This window comes from Ixodes scapularis, unplaced genomic scaffold (genome assembly GCF_016920785.2).
Source record: "Ixodes scapularis isolate PalLabHiFi unplaced genomic scaffold, ASM1692078v2 PGA_scaffold8__174_contigs__length_109621045, whole genome shotgun sequence".
In the NCBI taxonomy this organism is placed as follows: domain Eukaryota; kingdom Metazoa; phylum Arthropoda; class Arachnida; order Ixodida; family Ixodidae; genus Ixodes; species Ixodes scapularis.
This window is the reverse complement of record NW_024609883.1, coordinates 99232033-99250184: the sequence shown is the minus strand read 5'-3', so window position 1 is coordinate 99250184 and position 18152 is coordinate 99232033. Positions and strand designations below refer to the sequence as shown.

Sequence of the window (18152 nt, the reverse complement as noted above, 5' to 3'; positions counted from 1 at the left end):
TCTTATATGCTCACCGCTCTATACCTTGCTCCAACTAGAGCACTATATAGCTCCTTCGGAGCAGAGTAGGGCAATCTAGAACGCCGCCTCTCGGCGACTAGCGGCGAACGCCCGGAGGTTCCAACTGCGGTCAGAAATGCATGGAGAACGTGAGAAAATCGTTGTTTTTCCAGTATTGTGGGAATGTACGGAATCGCAATCATTTTTGACATAATAATGGAACACTTTAGAATAATTTGCGCTAAGTTTTGTGCCCCGCAAGGACCTGACTTTTTTTAAAAAATTGCCTGAGCGGCATCATGCAGCAGACGACACGGCGACGTCACACCATTCACGTGACCCGCTCCGGCCAACCCGAAAAGCCCATCTCCGCTGCGAGCAAAAATCGTCTGCTTCAAACGCCATTGCCTTGGAAATTGCCTTCTCAAAATTTGCACACGCATCCGATATTGTTAAAACTTTGATAAAGTGTTTAGTGCTTTACTAACTTCACGACAGACTAGTTTTGAAAAATGTTTTTTAATCAGCCGTGTTGTTCCGATCTCCATGTATTCTCCCATAGGGCGGGCCGCCTCCTGGAACCCTAATTACCACGTGACTCGCGCCGAGCCGCTCTGTCGGCCATGTTGTCGGCAAAACACGGGGTTCAAAGGATTGCGTTACTCTGCTCCGTAGGAGCTATATAGTGCTCTAGCTCCAACTTGACTCCCCTCGCAGCTTAGTAGAGGGAGAGCGCTAAGAGGATTATCTTCTTCGCAGAAAACCGAGGTTGTACATCGGCCTTTAAGATCGCAAACGCTGTTATTACAAAGTGTGTATGCTTTTGTAGATGATAGAAGCAAGTAACAGTTGTCGATAGTAGATGATACAAGTAAAAGTAGTAGCGTAGAGGGAACATAATACTGCAATAATAATCTCAAAAACAACAAACTACGTTTTTTTTTTGTTTTTTTTTGTTTTTCGCTGGAGTGATGTATCCGGTCGTCTGCTCTCGAGCGCTCGAGCGCGCGCTACCTGGTAGCAGTGAAACTGGACGCCGCGCGGTGCTACGCATGACGCACCGCCTGGGTATACGCGTCGTTATTTTTGCATTTGAGACTCATGCACGCAAAAGGCCGTCGCGCGACGCACATAGTTGCTGGGCCACTATTGGCACCGAACGTAGAGCGACTGGCAGTACTTGGCTTCGAAACGTACTGTTTATGCCCATAACGGATATTAAAGTATTCAGAATAGAAATAAAACAAATAAAACCGACCAAAAACGTTCTTTTGCTACCATTATATTACTATTAAAGCAATATTGCCGAAGAAAACATTACCGCAAAACGTATGTTCACAACACTAGCAAGGCCGGTTTTGGGTTTCGTTTCTACCCGATCATGCTGAAATAAAAATCGAAATCGTTGCATTTAATAATGGTGTAGGCTGTATAAACATTGCTTTCAAAATTGATATGCAGCGTGTCCAACTTTGCTGAGACAACTGGATCGCGCACGGCGCGCAGTCCTGACGAATGCATTCAGGGGTCCGCAGAGGCCCATATTGAACAAAAAAGACTCGCGCAAATCGCTTTTATAAGACGCGATTCGTTTTCATCACACTTTGCACTTTCGTTTCGAAAATACACGCAGATGCTTTATTGACTTTATGCCAAGTCACACCGGATGCAATAATTATCAGGTGTTATGACCGTGACATTGAAATGAGCAATGAGAAAGCGTTATCCCTGAGCACCATACAAACATTATGCATACCAGTAAATACCTACCAGCGCAGTCAGAAATACTAAACTAGCAGACAAAATCCGCAAGACACAACAGTTTCTTCGTCTCCCGGCGGCATCAAAATGGCTGCATGGACAAACCTGACGGTGCGAGGGGTCTCTCCTGTACAAAGTGCACCGTCTCGGCGTCCTTTGTACACCCCTTGTGTTAGCTCCTTCAGCGGCTGTGGCAGTAACATTCCGGCAAACACATTTCCCACCTTGAACTCAAACCACCAACATCAAACCAATCTCGCTCAGAGTCATACCGCCGCTTCTCGGCACAGCCCTTGTTGTTCGTGATGACACCCCTGTTGCTAGTTGAGATGGTGATTTCTCAACACCTTCCATGTCACCCCTGGAGTTCGAAGAACTTCCGACGACTAGAACGTTTCACAGACGCAGACGACTAAATTGTTTTCACGTTCTAGTTGTCTACGAGTTCTAACTCTCCACACAATCTTCATGCATTCCTTCTCTTTCTCTCCCTTTGCACCTGAGGGCTGCCCGGGACCTGTCCCATATGACATTTTCTGATAACCTGTCCTTGTTATTGACACTAACGTTTCCATCAACCTAGCGCGTAGTTTGGCTTCTCATGAAACAATCTTTATTACACTATTTGCCCGTAAACCCTCGCTTGAGCACAGCCCGCGTGGCATACACTCCCGCCGCCCCTAAGCGTATGACGAAACACAGGGAAAAACATTAAAGTCATAAATTCTTCTTTCAATGCACACTATCAGCGCTGTCCTACTTCCGAGCACCCACTTTATTGATGTCGTTGTCGCTCGGTTGTCTCTAGTCCCAGAGCGCAATGACTGACTTTTTGCTTTGAGTCAAACAAGGTTATACGCGTGTGCTGGGCCTATAGGTAATACAGCCTAATTCCAATTACACTCTGAGAAGTCGAACCTACAACTTTATAGCCCAAGTCACACTGCTTATTCACCATACAGAAGCCACGGCGTTCGCATGCAGACATGACGACAAAATTATTTGGGGACACGCCCCGAGCATGTTCGAAGCCAGTTTGCATTATACACTTGTAGGCAGACAGTTTCCGTACGATCAATGTGGCAGAACCGCCGTACCAGAACGAAGCGAGTCTCAGACAGTGACTGCATAGGCTGTCATTTTGTATGATGTATTTAGACGTGTGGCAGTGTTTTACGAGCATATTCGGTTTCAGGCCCACCCGGCCAAGAGTGCTGCGATCTCTCCAAGAGGACGTCCCCGGAATGCTACCCCATCGACGTTCCGGCAGAAGATCCTTTCTTCTCGGACTTCAACGTCAGCTGCCTGTCGTTCACCCGCTCTTCCCCTTGTTTCCGTTGTATGCTCGGTGTGTAATGTTTTCTAATGAGAACACGCACGCACACACGCACAAACGCACGTGAGCACACAAACAGACGCAAATGCAAACAAAAGTACATATACGCAAAACCACGCACACAATAGCGTAGAAACCCATGCGCGCACACGAACACTCAAACACACGTAAACAAAAGCACGAGCACGTACACAAACGCATGTACAAGCACACTCACAAACGCACGTACGCACGCGCACACTCCCGCAAACAAGCACACATAAATGCACGCGCGCGCAGACACACATGCACACTTCGCACGTTTACAATTTCCAAAATCATGCCCTCTTTTGGTATTGAAAATTAGGAGTGTCCGCTTACTGCGCTTCCCGATTGTATGCTCGATTGCCCATGTTGACAACTTAGCATGATTGATACATCTCACCGAGCAAACGACATAAATGTTTCAGGGCGCAGGGAGCAGATGAACTCGAGGTCATCGTACATTGACGCCTCGCACATCTACGGAATCAGCAAGGAACAAACAGACAGCCTCAGAACGTTCGAAAATGGCAAGCTCTTTTGGCAATTCCTCGTATTTTAGAATAAGTTCAAAACCCTCCGGCATTTTTAATGCGTTAGCAGTAGTACACTCATGACAGCGAAAAGCTGATGGCGTCCGTCTGCGGAAAAAAACAGTGGAAAGGGAAGCACGCTGCGTAGAGAGTAGAGTAGCGAGGGACAATGGCGAGAGGGAGGCGACGTCACGGCGTGGAAGCCAATCCGAATGCTGGGGCGAGTCTGAACTTGCAGGCGCGCGGAGCGCGAACGACTTAGTTCGTGTTACAAAATGGACGCTAACGCTAACGCTGACGCCGACCCCGTAACGAAACCGAAAGGAGGCAACAAAAATAGAGGAAGCAAAAGAAGAAGCCCTAGCAGGAAAGTGAATGGGTCGGCATTAGCGTTCCTAAAAGGAGGATGTGTGTCGCGTTTCCCAGGGGGCATGCTAACGCATTCCCTACGGATCCACCAATGGATCGTTCTTTATTCAGTCCAGCAGAGCATTGATATTCCTTTGCTGAGCGGCGTGTTAAAATAACTTGTGCGTTCCAGGCCTTCTCAAGAGTCAAGAGGTCAACAACCTCATGCTACCGCCTCCGAGCTTCAATCCCGACTCGGACCAGTGTAGTCACCCTGACGAAAACCAGATTTGCTTCGAAACAGGTCAAACCTTTTGACCAAGCTTTTTCGTTTTTTCTTTTACATTTTGCGATTAAAATGGTCTTGCATGCAGAGCATCGCATAAAGAGCGCCTTCTGCACGCGGCCATGTTTGTCTGCTGGGCTGTGGAACAAGTTCTGAACATGCTCAGTATAGCGCTTTCGTGCGGTATGTGGGATGCACCGGTCATGTGTACACAGACCTAACTTGACTTTTTTTCTCTCGCTGATACGCTCTGCATAGGTGTTCGGACCTTCTTGAGAAGGAAACTCACTTGTGAAAGTTTTGAATGAGGCTTAGAGAAGCTGAGATATGTGGACATAATGTCATCCTCCCTTTTTTAATTTTTTTATTCACTGTTGGAACGGAGAAGAGACATTTTAAAAACACTGTAGTGTTGATGGAAATCAAACCATTACGCGTAATGTTTATTTTTGTTTCAAATACAGGGCCACGTCCTGTTTGCCCGAAGGTTCCTTCACTAATTCCTTTTTTGTTTGTGTGTTTTATAGGTGACCCCAGGTCCAATCAGCATCCGGCCCTCACATCGTTGCAGATTATTTTGTTCCTGCAACACAACAGGATAGCCAAGCAGCTTCAAGGCGTTAACCCTCATTGGGAGGACGAGGAAATATTTCAAGTTACAAAGTGAGGAAGGTCATCCTTTCAGAAAATAGGTCGATGTATTGTCTGGGGCTTTTCATAAAAACATCCATTATGACTGTTCTCATCACTAGTAAAGATAGCACACCAGGTATTCACAGAATGTTACGCAGCTTGGTCGGTCAACCTTGAAGCAGGACATAGGGATTTAACACGCGTAACATTAATAGAGCAACTGCAACATATAGCCCAAGCCAGGTTAACTCTTCCATAGGCCCTAAAATATGTTACACGCAGAATATGATATTTTAATACCGGCGTACTGACTAGTTTTTGCTCGAAGGTGACACATCTAAGCAAAAACTCCACAGAAGTGAGTGGGGAAAAGGTCAAGGCTAAGGATAAGTTTTGTGCACGACCGTTCGAAAGAAACGCAGTTCTCGCACTCCGATGCGCTTTAATTCGCATTTTTTCCCACCGTGAAAACCGTGAAAACAGTTTCAGATATTTAGTTTAGTGTACGGCTCACTGGGGGCTCACGCAATTACGTCCGAGGTTCTTTGACCATTAACTAAGGGTTCCGGGGAGCGTGTTGTTCTTATCGATATTTGTTTCCTAAACTCCGAACAAAGTCTAGACAGGTGCCGTCGAAGATTTCCGTGCTAAAGTACGTCGCTGATTACGCACACCTTAGCATATATATTTTAATGGAAAAATTCTGGTCGAGCGTTGGTTATGTAAAAAGCTATTTGATTTTCATATGAATGCTCTCGTTTAACCACTTTGAACAGTATTTTGTAGATTCAAGTACTAAGAGGCCAGTTCGCCCCACTCAATAAACAGAAACATACTGTCCCCGAGGACATCTTAAGAGTTACCGTCTTAGTCACAGAGAGCACCATAAACGAAGGGCAAGATTGGTCCTCAGCTTCTTAGTATCACTCCGCAGGCAATGAAATTGCAGCATTAACCTATACGGATGTCAAAAAACCAATCACAAACAAGAAGTGTGAACTTAAAGAAGCCACAGCTTACGTTTCTTAAATTGACATTGACTATAACAAGTATTCCTGCGCTTGAGAGATTCCATCCGGCAACAAAGCAGCGCATGTTTCTAAACTCTCAATACTCTTAAAGAACACTGGAATCGCCCCCCCCCCCCCGCCCCCCCCCCCCCCCCCCCCCCAAAAAAAAAAGAAAAAGTTTATTTTCTCATTACAGCGAGCAGGTTGTGTGCTTCTGGTAGAACGATGCCACGAGACGGATATTTTCACAGCGGCTGATGTTGCTTCGTAACTTTTTTTCTTCGCAACTGTTTGGTCATAGGCGCATCGTGGAGTCGCAGCTACAACACGTGGTCTACAAGGAATGGCTGCCCGAGATAATTGGTGCCAACACCTCGGACGCGTATGGGTTGACGCCCAGATCTTCAGGCTACACGTCTTACAACGACAGCGTCGACGCCAGCATGACGAATGAGTTTGCCGCTGCAGCCTTCCGCTTGGGACACACTCTCGTCAACGGCACCTTTCTCATGTAATTAAGCATTCTTTATTTCGTAATCGTTATCTTTGGTAAATGGCCGTAAGTCCGGGTTTGTGTACGTCCTCCGACAGCAGGACTACGTGCGAAAAAGTGTCGGCACATTTCAGCCACGCTGATTTGGCCAGAATTTGAAAAAAAAAATGTAGGGTTATTATATGGGCACATTGTGGAAAAACCGAAAAATGTTTTCGCGTCCATTCTGACCGCGGCCGCCGGTTCCTTGCTATATAAGTATTCTGTTTCAATCTGACGCAGTCACCACTCAGTTACCTTTTATATGTGCCTTAAAATGCAGTCATTAATTTTGCTAAAAAGAGTAAGGTATGAATACGTTTTTTGCGATGTCTTTCTGATGTTGCTTCCCAGACAAAGACTCCTTGGTATCACCGCTTCACCGTTTTTTGTCTCTCTTGACCATTCTTTTAGATTACGTGGAATTCCTTCGTCGTGCACAGCCTCTTATTGAATATCTACATTACCATTGGCAATAAAAGACTAGAATACTCTACCTAACTACATTGTCTCTATAAATAACGCTAATATATTTTCAGCATGCTACTACCCCTTTCCTTTCTGACCCTCCAATTAGATTGCAAAGTTTAATTACTACTGAATTATTGTTGCGTTAGTTGTGTTTTATACTTATCGCATGCCAACACCCCTCTGTGTAATACCTGTCACGGGTTCATACGGAACATGAATGATGTGGGTAGAGGTTCTGATTTTAAACTGCAAATGCACAGTTTGAATTGCAAGTGCGCTGTTCAAACTGCAAGTGCACCTGCTAGTCCTTGCGTGCTGGCAGGTGCACTTTCCGTACGGGTTTTAACCTTCCGCCCATCCTGGGACACCATCTAAGGTAATATTACCCCTGTGAAACTATATATTATTATTTATATTACTATTATTAAATGAAGAGGATTGTAAAGCGCCTTGGATATGTTTTTTTTTTTTCGAATCCTAAATTTATTAAGCGCCCTTAGAAGGCTGATAATCTAGTGGGCATCCTCTGGTAATTTATATTTCTCAATCGCTGGGATAGTCACTGATAGGTTAAGAATCACAGGGTATGGCTTATTACCAACACGCTTCTCGCTTCGTGATTGGGCGTTCTTCTCGTCTAATGCCACAATATGTCATTGGCTGTGGGGCGATAAGAAGAGGCTTGTGGCTCGCCAAACCCTGGTTTTCTTGAGCCCTTATAGTTAGTATAATAAATGACATCGGACGTACAATTTACATGAAATATATTACGTTAATTTACAAGCAAACGTACAATGTTGTAGACGTGCATGTTTTTTTGTTTTTTTCTCTCCTTTGTTACACTCTCTAAAAAGTGTGTTTATATTGAGTAGAACGTGTTTCTACAGGAATTTAAAGGCGGAACTACTCCGGCAGGTTTTTTTTTTATGTAGCAACAAACAATACTCTTCAATTGAGAACTTTTCTATTATAATTAAAATGCGTCGCCTGGTGAGTTGGACGCCTGTACTTTTTTTTTTTATGTATAACTATTTTTAGACGTGAGTATGCTTTCTTAATTTTAATTATTATTATTTTTGTTTTCAGCCCAGTAGTGTAATCGAGTCTTTATATGCATGAATCCATGTAACCGAAGAATTGACTGCAACTACAGTTTAGTTTTCGTAAGGCAGTTTAAATAAGGCGAATATTTGGACTTTGAAATTTCACCTTTTACACGAAAACGAAAGATGCTAAAGGGCCTGATCTATTTAGCCAAAAAAATATTAAGTGCTAAAGCTAACTAAACCCCGCCGTCGTGAGTATCACCTACAAAATAAAGGGCTTGGCGTTATGATTTGCATAAGTGGATGCGTGGCTTGAACGTCACGGCAACGCATCCTGTTGAAGGACAATCTTGCGTGTTCTGGCAAAGAGAAAAAACGAATATGGTGGTCTGAAATATACGCAGAGGAAGGTACATGCACTCAACGGTATAAAGAATACAACGGCCATTAGTGTGATTTATGTGCAGGCTAATTATCGACTTGGCTGCCTGCAATTCCATCCGGCGCAAATTACTGACTTCCACCTCTCACTTTTGCAGGGCTGACTCGAACGGCATCGAAGACAGCTTCGAGATCAAGGACAAATTTTTCGACCCATTCGACTTCTACGCAGGCGATCTGCCCACCGTGATTGGAGGACTCATCGAGGAGCCCTTTCAGTCATTTGACAGGTACGACGATGATGAGCGCGATACGTGAAATGTGCTTGTTCATATCGTGATGTACATTTTGTTGGCGGTCGCGGGAAGTAATCTTTGTTTCTTTCACATGCCGCCCATTTGGCATAAAGTTTGTCATGGTGATAAAACGTACTTCCGTCGTAAACTTGAGTATTTTGAACTGGCCATATTAGCTCAGTGTATATTACCTTGCATTGTTTTTAAGTTCGCACTTGGAGGGGCCTGTTCTCTCTCAAAATGCACACTGCATAAAAAGGCGCCAGAATCTAGTCACGCTGAAGGAGACTGCACATATCACATGTCAACACGCTGTCATCGATAAGCCGAGCGCACCAAAAAGTATATATTTTTATAGCGGACACTATGCTAGCCTGTCATTCGAACTGCTAGCTTATCTCACGGAGTTTGAATATGCCTGCACGACGCTTGACATGAAAAAATTATATTATCTGTTAAAAAAAAAAAATAAAAAAAAAGCTTTCCTTGTTTATAGCGAGACCGATTCTGGCTCACCACCAGGGCCCCTGATGTACACGCGTGGGTTTCCGGAAAAACCGGTGCACAATGTTCGGCGCATAGAACATATTCGGTCCTCGAACAAGCAACAAGGGCTCTCGAATTCACCAGAACGCGACATTTACAAAAATAACAAAAAGCTGCGTCCGCTCCCAGGCCGATCGAACCTTGGCCTTTTGCGTGGGAGTCGAGCACGATAACACCATTCGGCCAGTGGCGCGCTGCCAACTTGGCTAACTGCGCGCGCGGCAGTAGGGTAGCGCCGTCTCTCGACTGGACTTCGTGAACAGAGTCGTCTCTGCTCCCTCGTCGAACCCGGTGTCTCGATGCGCCAATGGCAACCCTTTTCGTCGGAAACGCGCGCGCAGCGCGGTCGGCGCGACGTGCATTCGCTCTCGTATGCGGAACGTCCACACCACTAGGGGAGGATATGGCACTATCTTAATGCTAGTGAGTGGAGTGGAATGGGTTTGTTACAGCGGAGCTGTTAAGGGCTAGTTTCCCCAGGATCGTGTCCCGCGCAAAAAAATGTCGACACAAAACTCTGGTTGACGCCGTCGCTCATAGATGGTGGTAGCTGCCCAGAGTGTTGTGTTTGCCGGTTGTCCGGTTGCCGCCGCGGCTCATAGAGGGCGGCAACCTTTCCAGCCTTTCCACTCTGGCTTGCCGACTTGCGGCCGGCCATTACTTCATTCCCACCATAGTACAGCCTTCGCTGGTCTTCCTTCTTCACCAAAGTGGAAAGGCCTAAAGTTTTTTTCTTCACTTCGTTTCAGCTTAAGTCCAGACGGAGTCAACGCTACGAGCTAACGGAACCAACCAAGCAGCTTTAAAAGCACAAGTCACTGGGCCTTTTCTGTTTATAATTGGGTCTGCGATAATAGAACGCGAACGAAAACAAAATGAACACCGTGATTGTGCGTACATGACGCTATCCGATTGTTCCCATCAGCTCGAAGCGTCTGCTGCGTTTGGACTTAAGGAGACACGAAGTATAGCCAAGTATTGTTCCACACACGCATATTTCTATATCTTGTGGTAAAGTTAGTGTTATTTCTCGTTCAACAATGTCCCTACCGAACAATATATATATATTCCGGTCTAATATAGTTAACAACTGCTGTCTTAAAGGCCGACGACCATACTCGAGATTCTGCAAGGCAGAAGACCCTCCTCACCATGGGGGAGGAGGAAAGAGGCAACGGTGGACAGGGTAGAAAGGGGGAGAGGAGGAAGCGAGGGAAAAGTGGAAAGCGCGAACTGGTCGTCGGTCTTTAAGATTAATTTTTCCAGAGCTCCAAAATAGTACAATTCTTGCCCTTGTAGGTACGGCACGTACGGGGTAACCCGCTACCTGTTCAATCCGAAGGGCGGTTTACACGGCCTCGACCTCTTCGCAATCGACCTACAGCGTGGAAGGGACCACGGAGATCGGAGCTACGCCGACTATGTCCTCCACTACACTGGACTCAACCTGACCAGCTTTGATGATCTTCATAACTACAACCTGATGCCCAAGGAAACTGCGGATCTCTACGCCGATCTTTACGAGTAGGTTGGTTGGCTAACTTTGATCCGTTAGTTGGCTTATACAAGACGGACATGTCTCCCTCTAGGCGGATAGACAGCACCTAATCATTGATGGCGTGCCAATTTCACGTGCCTGCTGAAGCTCTACAAATTTACGTACGAATAGTTTACAGAGGACATCCAGCAGCAAGAAAACCATGCATTATACCACTTTGGAGTGAAATGTCGCTACCAATGTTTTTGCCAATTTATAATAATATTGATAGCTTTATTTGTTATCTACAATACAGATTATGTAAGGGTCAGCCCAAACCCTGGAGACTTGTCAGGCTGTACTCCGTAACCAGCAAAAAATGCGGAAGAAAAAAAAAAAATAAATAAAAAGGGCATAGCTATATAGCATTATACACGTACCTGGAAACATTGAGAAATAAAATGAAAGCATTTTTTCGTAAATGAGTTATTAACGCACACTTTGACGTTACGTAACACCTGAGCTTCGGGTAGTGCATGCAATACTTTAGGGTAATTTTAATTTCTAACGAAGAATTTCATCTAAACAATCTGAGAGGTACACGACGAAGCAAAAAAATTGCTATGCCAAACATTTCATATTTGACCCCTCCATCCCGGTCCCAGCGACCTTGAGGCGCAACTCAAACGTTTGATCTTTGCAGCAATGTCCAAGACATCGATTTGTTCTCGGCCGGAATATCCGAGTATACCGTCCCAGGAACTGCCGTTGGCCCCACCTTCAGCTACATCGTGGCCGACATGTTCCAGAAGCTCAAATTTGGCGACAGGTTTTATTACGAGCACGGTGACCAAGTGGGCTCCTTCAATGAAGGCAAGGTTGCGTTCAGCTGGCGGACTTGCTCACAACAAGAAATAAATTGCAACTGTATTTTAAGAAAAAGTACTACGTAGGCTCTAACCAATTTCTTCAATGTGCCCGACGTTTCGAAGCCAGCTCGGCTCCTTGTTCATGGGTGACTGTATATGGGCCCAAAGGTAGCAACCTGTCGTCTAAGCTAAGAGAGAGGAGAAGAAAACGACGACAGGTCTACCTTTGGGCTCATATACAGTCACCCGTGAACAAGGAGCCGAGCTGGCTTCGAAACGTCGGGCATATTGAAGAACTTGGTTAAAGTCTACGTAGTACTTTTTCTAATTCCTTACCTAACAAGCCGGAGTTCCGCCGAAATGTTTACATTTAACTGTATTTTAATCTATTTGTCAACTATTTGTCATTTGTCAGACGTACACACGGAGCGTCATGCCACGGAGCGTCATGTCAGGTTATTTATAGCATGTTGACACGTGACACGTGCGAACATGTGCAGTTTGCAGGTGATATAGGTGTTTGGCGGGCTGCCTATTTGCGATTTTCACTTTGTGACTTTTAACCTGCATTCATGGCTCCGTCTTTAGACCGCCAGGGAGCTCCGAATATCTGATTCGCCCGAGAAGGCTAGCGAGCGAATCTGCCGGCACAGTTTTTTGTTCGAGTCGCTAGGTACCATCCATTTCGATGGAGTTAAGGCCCGTTCACACTCTTGCGACTTCTTTAAACCTGGGTTCCTTAAAACTTCTTAAACCAGAAAACACACTGGCGCCATCAATTGGGAAGCAGTGTAAACTCGGCGGTCCGGCATATTTTTTTTTTTTATTTCTCGCGCATTATCCTTTCTTTCTTGGCTCGAAAAACTCTTGTCAATGTTATAAAGGAGCCTTTCTATGGGTATTACGCACATTTGACCTATGAAACCCCGCAAAACCTTCGCTCTTGTGAAATGCAGTTCCAGGGTCACCGCATAGATGGCGCCACAATGCCCAGTGTGTTCCCTCATTCTAAAAAAATTTTAAGAAGTTTTAAGAGATCTCGTCTCTCTCAGTCGTACTCGGTCGCAAGAGTGTGAACGGGCCTTTAGACTCTGCAGTAATACCCCAGTTACACTGGCGCTCTTAACTGTCATTAATCCAACGATCGTTGGTGTTTTCAAACTGCCATTTAGCTCAACTAGGTTGTCCCGTGTTGCACGGTACAAAGGAATAACAACTTCACACTCTAAAAAATGCCTGCGTGTCTACGCTGCGCTCAAAGAGACAATCTCTTCAATCGACGAAATCAGCTGAGCGAATGATGAGCGGAACATCAAATTTTTAGGTTTAAACGGACGTTGCGCCTCATCATTCGCTGAGCTGATTTCGTCGATCGCACAGATTGGCTCTTCGAGTGTTTTGCGGGTAAGTACACGCGCAGGCTTTTTTTAGAGTGCAGTTGAGACGCTCGCCAGGGGGACACAGTTGAAACCGAAACAAAACCAAAATAATATCACATTACTTTTTTTTTCAAGTGTTGCAAATGAATTATATCCACACTTTTCAATCATTATAAATATTTTAAACAAAATAAAACTAACTTCTTCTTTTTGTTTTTAGAGTAAATCAATAATCAAAACGTTTCACACGAATTCAAGCAAGAGAGTCATAACGGAAGTCTTATCGGCACCGACATCGCAAGGTGCCGCCCTCGCCGAGTTTTGGCTTCCGCGACGTGCCGTGATCGTTCTAGTGGCAGCTCTGTCCCCGAATCGTACCTCTTCGGACAATATTTGCGGCTTCAATACGTTCTAAATATCTCGCCCAATCTTCCGCATTGATCAGTGCTTCGCTGGCGCTGGCCATGGGCGGCGATGCGACGGACACCACCATCTTTAGCTTTGGTGGGGCGAAGCCCCATCAGTTAACCGACGTAGGCAGTTGAACTCAATGATCGTTAGCGGCTCAATGACAGTTGGCGGCACAGTGTAACTCCGGCCGATCGCGATTGACTCAACGGTCGTTGGCTTAATGACCGTTAAACGTTACTAGTGTAACTTGGGTATTATACCCATTGGACTCTTTTCAAAAGTGCGCGCCATCTAGTGGCTGCAGCGCCAAATATCTGAATCCACCAAGGTTTGGGAGCGCAAACTGAGCGTGTATTGGACACGGTGCTGCGTCAGCGTTCGGCGTGTGCTCGGTTCCGCTCGCATTAAGAACGAGTGTGACGTCAGCGTTCGGCGATGACTCGGAACCAATCACACGCTTCGTGCCCGAGCAATGGCGGACACCAATGTTGCTTGATGGAGTTCTCGTAGAGGACTCTCCTGGTGCCTTCCCTGTCTCTCTAAAGACACTCTCCAGACGACACAGAATCTGAGTTAGCGTCTGTAAGGATGCAGTTCCGCGTGAAAATCTATCGTACAAGGGCAAAAGTCAGATCTATTGGACGCAACTATCTGTACTCAATTCACAGTAAATTGAACGTGACCAGCGTGTATATTATAACATGGTTCCGTCCCTCAATTTCCAAGGTCTCACGTATAATTGCTGAACAAGTTCATAGAATGCCGAAAAAACAATAGATTCTTTTTTTTTTTAAATTTCTATTTAATTTTGGAAACTAAATTATTTGGAGATTTTTCACTCTAGGTTTTTATAAACCATGGACATGTTCTCACAAATATATTTAAAAAAGTAATGATCAAAATAAAATATCTAAATCTTAAAAAAACGTACATCGCATTTTACTCCGTGGATAAAAAATTAATTGTTATCCAACATTTTCGTCACTCATGAATGAAGTGACATTTCAAAGCGTCATAACTTTTTTTTTAAAGTTTATGTGGGTAGTATTTAAGCAAGGCATAAATTAAAGTTCTAAAATCTGACCCTAGTATCCTTAAGAGGGCTTCTTCCTTGCCAATTTCAATTTCAGTTTGGACATCATTGACAAAAGTTATTTCTGCCAATGTGTTCATTCTGGAGAATGGCAATATTCATTATTTATATTCAATCAACGGTGGATTTAAGGGGGCAAAGGGGCGGGGGAGACATCGTCTAAACTCCCCAAAAGCAATTTGTTTATAAAAAGATACGTTCTACTTTTTTTTACGGTGTATAGCTTGAAGTGAAAAATATTCGGTACTCTCTTAAAGGGACACTGACACCCCCCAAAAAATTTTTTTTATTTTTTGCCAGGCGCTTCATTATGGTGTCGGGGGACTACCCAATTAATATTTTGCAACAGAGTAGCGTATTTCTTTAATAAAGACAAAAGACGCAACTGCTCGAAACCGAAACCGAAACCCGACGGAGGTCGGAGAAGTGGAGAGAAGAGAGTGACTGGCGGAAGTCACGTGGCTACACCCGACCGTGCTTTTTTGTTTTTTGTTTTTCTCCTCTCCGGTAGCAGACGACACGACATGCGGCGTGCGGGAACTGCTTGCCGTGCCATTCTTTTGCAGTTATGTTTGTTCCGCTCGTTGTTATGTACTCCAAGATGAGTTGTTTTGTACATTGAGGAGTTAGAGATGAGTAGTGAGTGCCCGTGGTGAATTTCCATGATCGGCTCCGAAAAGTATAAACCCAAGATGTTGCGTGAAGAGCTGGCTCACATGTCCTGCATCCGAAAAAAAGTGGCATTGTCGAAAGATCAACGGGATCGGGACCAATGGCTGGCTGCAATTCCTGTAGAACATTTACGGGCACCTCGGAAAGCGGACGCTACCTGATTTATATGCTCCTTGCACTTTGTGGAAAGTGATTACATTGAGTTCGCAGGTGTCAAAACGGAAATCCCATACCGTTTAATTCAGCGAAGTATCGTCCACAACATTTGTTTGTTATTTTTTTTTTGTTTGTTTCTTCAGTGATGATTGTAAAAAAAAGAAAAAGATATGTAAACATCAGAAATTGTTTGCAAAAAAAAAAAAAAAAATCACGGGGGATCGAACCCGGACCTTCGGTGTGTGAAGCGGACGTCTTTCCCACTGAGCTACTGGGGCATCTCGTTTCGGGTGGATCTCTTTCCTTAGTAATAATTCAGCCGGTAAACTGTAAGTTGGAAAGTTTGCTGTCGATTTTTCTTTAGCAAAAGCACTCCCGGGTCGAAGTCGGGAAGCACCACGCTTTGGGGACATTCGCACTAGTAAAGAAATCGTACGCGTGCATATTCAACTCGAAGTAGACACGTCGTGCTTGACGTTTGCGCGAGCGTTGTCTTCAGCCACGAGAAGGGAGCGACGGCTCGGCGACGTCTTCGTGCAAATCGGCTTGGTGGCCGGGCGTGTCGTACGGGATGAATACCAATTCTTTTGATCAGTCCCAAATTTCTCTTTTAACGGTAGACGGAATTCGCCGGTACCGCGAACGACAGTTCTGAAATAGAGGTCCCACGCCCGTCGTCCGCTGCCATCGCCGTCCCCGCGAGTCCCACGATACGCGAAACGACGAACGCACAGAATGCTTCCGGTTGTCTGTGGAACTTTTTTTTTCAATCAACGTATTTGCAGCTTTTTAGAAGCCACAAAAGATGGGTTTCATATTTTTTTCTATTTTTAATAATGAGTGTGTGCCTTCAGTGACCCACGACTTTGATTAAATTTGGTGGTCGCATCGATACCTTAGAAAATGGCCCGTGACCGCGGAAAAGAGAGTGAGCGAGACTCGAACCGGCCAGTTCTTGATCGGCGGTTTTCGGGCGGAAAGAAACCGAATTTCGAGCCGCAAATTCTGTTCTGGGTAGTTGAGCCCTCATATGTCACGTACAACTAACAACCTCGGCGAGCATAAATACCCTGTCAGTGTCCCTTTAAGAATGCCTGCGCGTCTACTTAAACGCATAACATTCAAAGAACCAATCTCTACGATCTACGAAATCAGCTCGGCTAAAGATGAGGCGGAACATCTGTTTAGACCTCAAAATTAGGTCTGCGCTATGGCATTACGCAATGCAAGCATGACGCTTTGCATTGCGTAAGGCTACGGCGCAGACTTCATTTTGAGGTCTAAACAGATGTTCCGCCTCATCAGTCGCTGTGCTGATTTTCTAGCTCGCAGAGATTGGCCCTTTGAGAGTTATGCGTGTAAGTAGACGTGCAGGCATTTTTTATAGTGTATACAAAATCGATTTGAGTAACGCCGTGCCCATGATATCCAATGTATTCTTGACGTCGCATCACTCTGCACCGCCCTCCCCCCAAACCTGATCCATAAATTCGCCCATGTGCATAATATGCGCGAACCTTATCTTTACATTATGAGATAAATAAATATGTAAGTTTTGTTATTGCATGTATCGAAAGAAAACAGGACATTCTAGTGAAATGTGCTTGGTCACCTTAGAATCGCGTCGTAAACCTTACTAGTTTCTTTTTGTGTGTGTGTGTACAGCCACGTAATATTTTGTTTGCGAAGGTTAATGTTGCTTTTTTTTATATTTCACTGTAGACAAATCCCTAACCTCAAGCTTTCACCTTAGATTACGACGGTCGATTTGGTGCAACAAGTGCCTGTGGCGGTTCTGAAGGGTGATACGGGAATTTCATAAAGTTAACAGACTGATACATAAATATCCAAATAAATGCGAAATCGTTCGCTTTTTGCAGAGCAACTTCAATCGCTCCGTGAAACAACCTTCGCCAAGATTATCTGCGAGAACATCGGTGGCAGTTACAAGTTAAGGCGCAACGTGTTCAACGCCGAAAGTACAGAGTAAGTATTTAACTACGCAATTGTCAAATTGTCAACGTCGTGGGAGGGGGTGGGAGGACTAATACGCTCTACAAACTGGACTTGAGCGAGTTTCTTGAAGGTTCGTCACCCAACTTGCCCTCAGATGAATATTTTGTCGGTTCCTTAGTGCTACGTGATGAAGTAAGATACAAGTGCACAAACAGCGCCTTTCCCCTTTAACAAACGCGTTCTGCTACAATCGTATCTGACAGGTTACGAAACGCAGGAAGTCGCGTTTTTCGAGCATCTTGTGATCGCTCCCCAGCTAATGAAGATGTGACATAAGAAGTCCGAAGAACAAAAAACGAAGAAAGCACCGTGAACATTAGAAGTTACGCCTTGCATGTCATAAGCTGTAGCCTGTAAGTGACAACAAGAACCGTTCGAGGTGGTCAATATTAAAGGTTTCCCGGAGGGCATCGGTCCAGCCATAAAAAGACCTACATCTTTCATTTGTATAAGGAATTGTAGGGGAAACGATATAAAAAGGATCTGACGCGAATTCGGAGACCCTAATTTACGCCTCTTGAATATGTTTGTCTCTTTGCCGTAGCAACCCAACGGTGGACTGTGCCGACATACCCGACATTGATCTGCAACTCTGGAAGGACGAAGTCGGACCTGGAAGCTCCAACTAATGCGCAAACGAAAATGTCATGGTCGTTATTAAAGTTTATGCCCAACGTAACCATAGTGCCCGGTGAGTCTTGCCCCTAACGTTCAAGCGCGACCACCACTGCGCACGTCTGGGTTGACAAACCGAATTCGAACTGGCATTAGATCTACATAACGACACGCAGGCTTGACGCCACGGAGCTGCGGCTGCGCTGCGATAGCACTGGAGCCGGGTTGGTTGGAAAATGTCTTTATTACAATTATAAAAAGGTG

At 45.0% G+C, this 18152-nt stretch overlaps 1 protein-coding gene across 1 annotated transcript in view; it reads left to right on the top strand.

The window, feature by feature from the left end:
- LOC115310371 (peroxidase) overlaps positions 1-17952 on the top strand; it is an 85815-nt gene extending 67863 nt beyond the window's left edge. Inside the window, exons 9-18 of the mRNA XM_040498927.2 lie at positions 2957-3109; positions 3547-3648; positions 4193-4303; positions 4813-4948; positions 6230-6439; positions 8517-8648; positions 10500-10724; positions 11381-11550; positions 17138-17243; positions 17818-17952. Coding sequence (XP_040354861.2) covers positions 2957-3109; positions 3547-3648; positions 4193-4303; positions 4813-4948; positions 6230-6439; positions 8517-8648; positions 10500-10724; positions 11381-11550; positions 17138-17243; positions 17818-17902 — 1430 coding nt within the window. The 3' untranslated portion in view covers positions 17903-17952. The remainder of the gene's footprint in view (positions 1-2956; positions 3110-3546; positions 3649-4192; positions 4304-4812; positions 4949-6229; positions 6440-8516; positions 8649-10499; positions 10725-11380; positions 11551-17137; positions 17244-17817) is intronic.
- Positions 17953-18152: the final 200 nt, after the last annotated feature.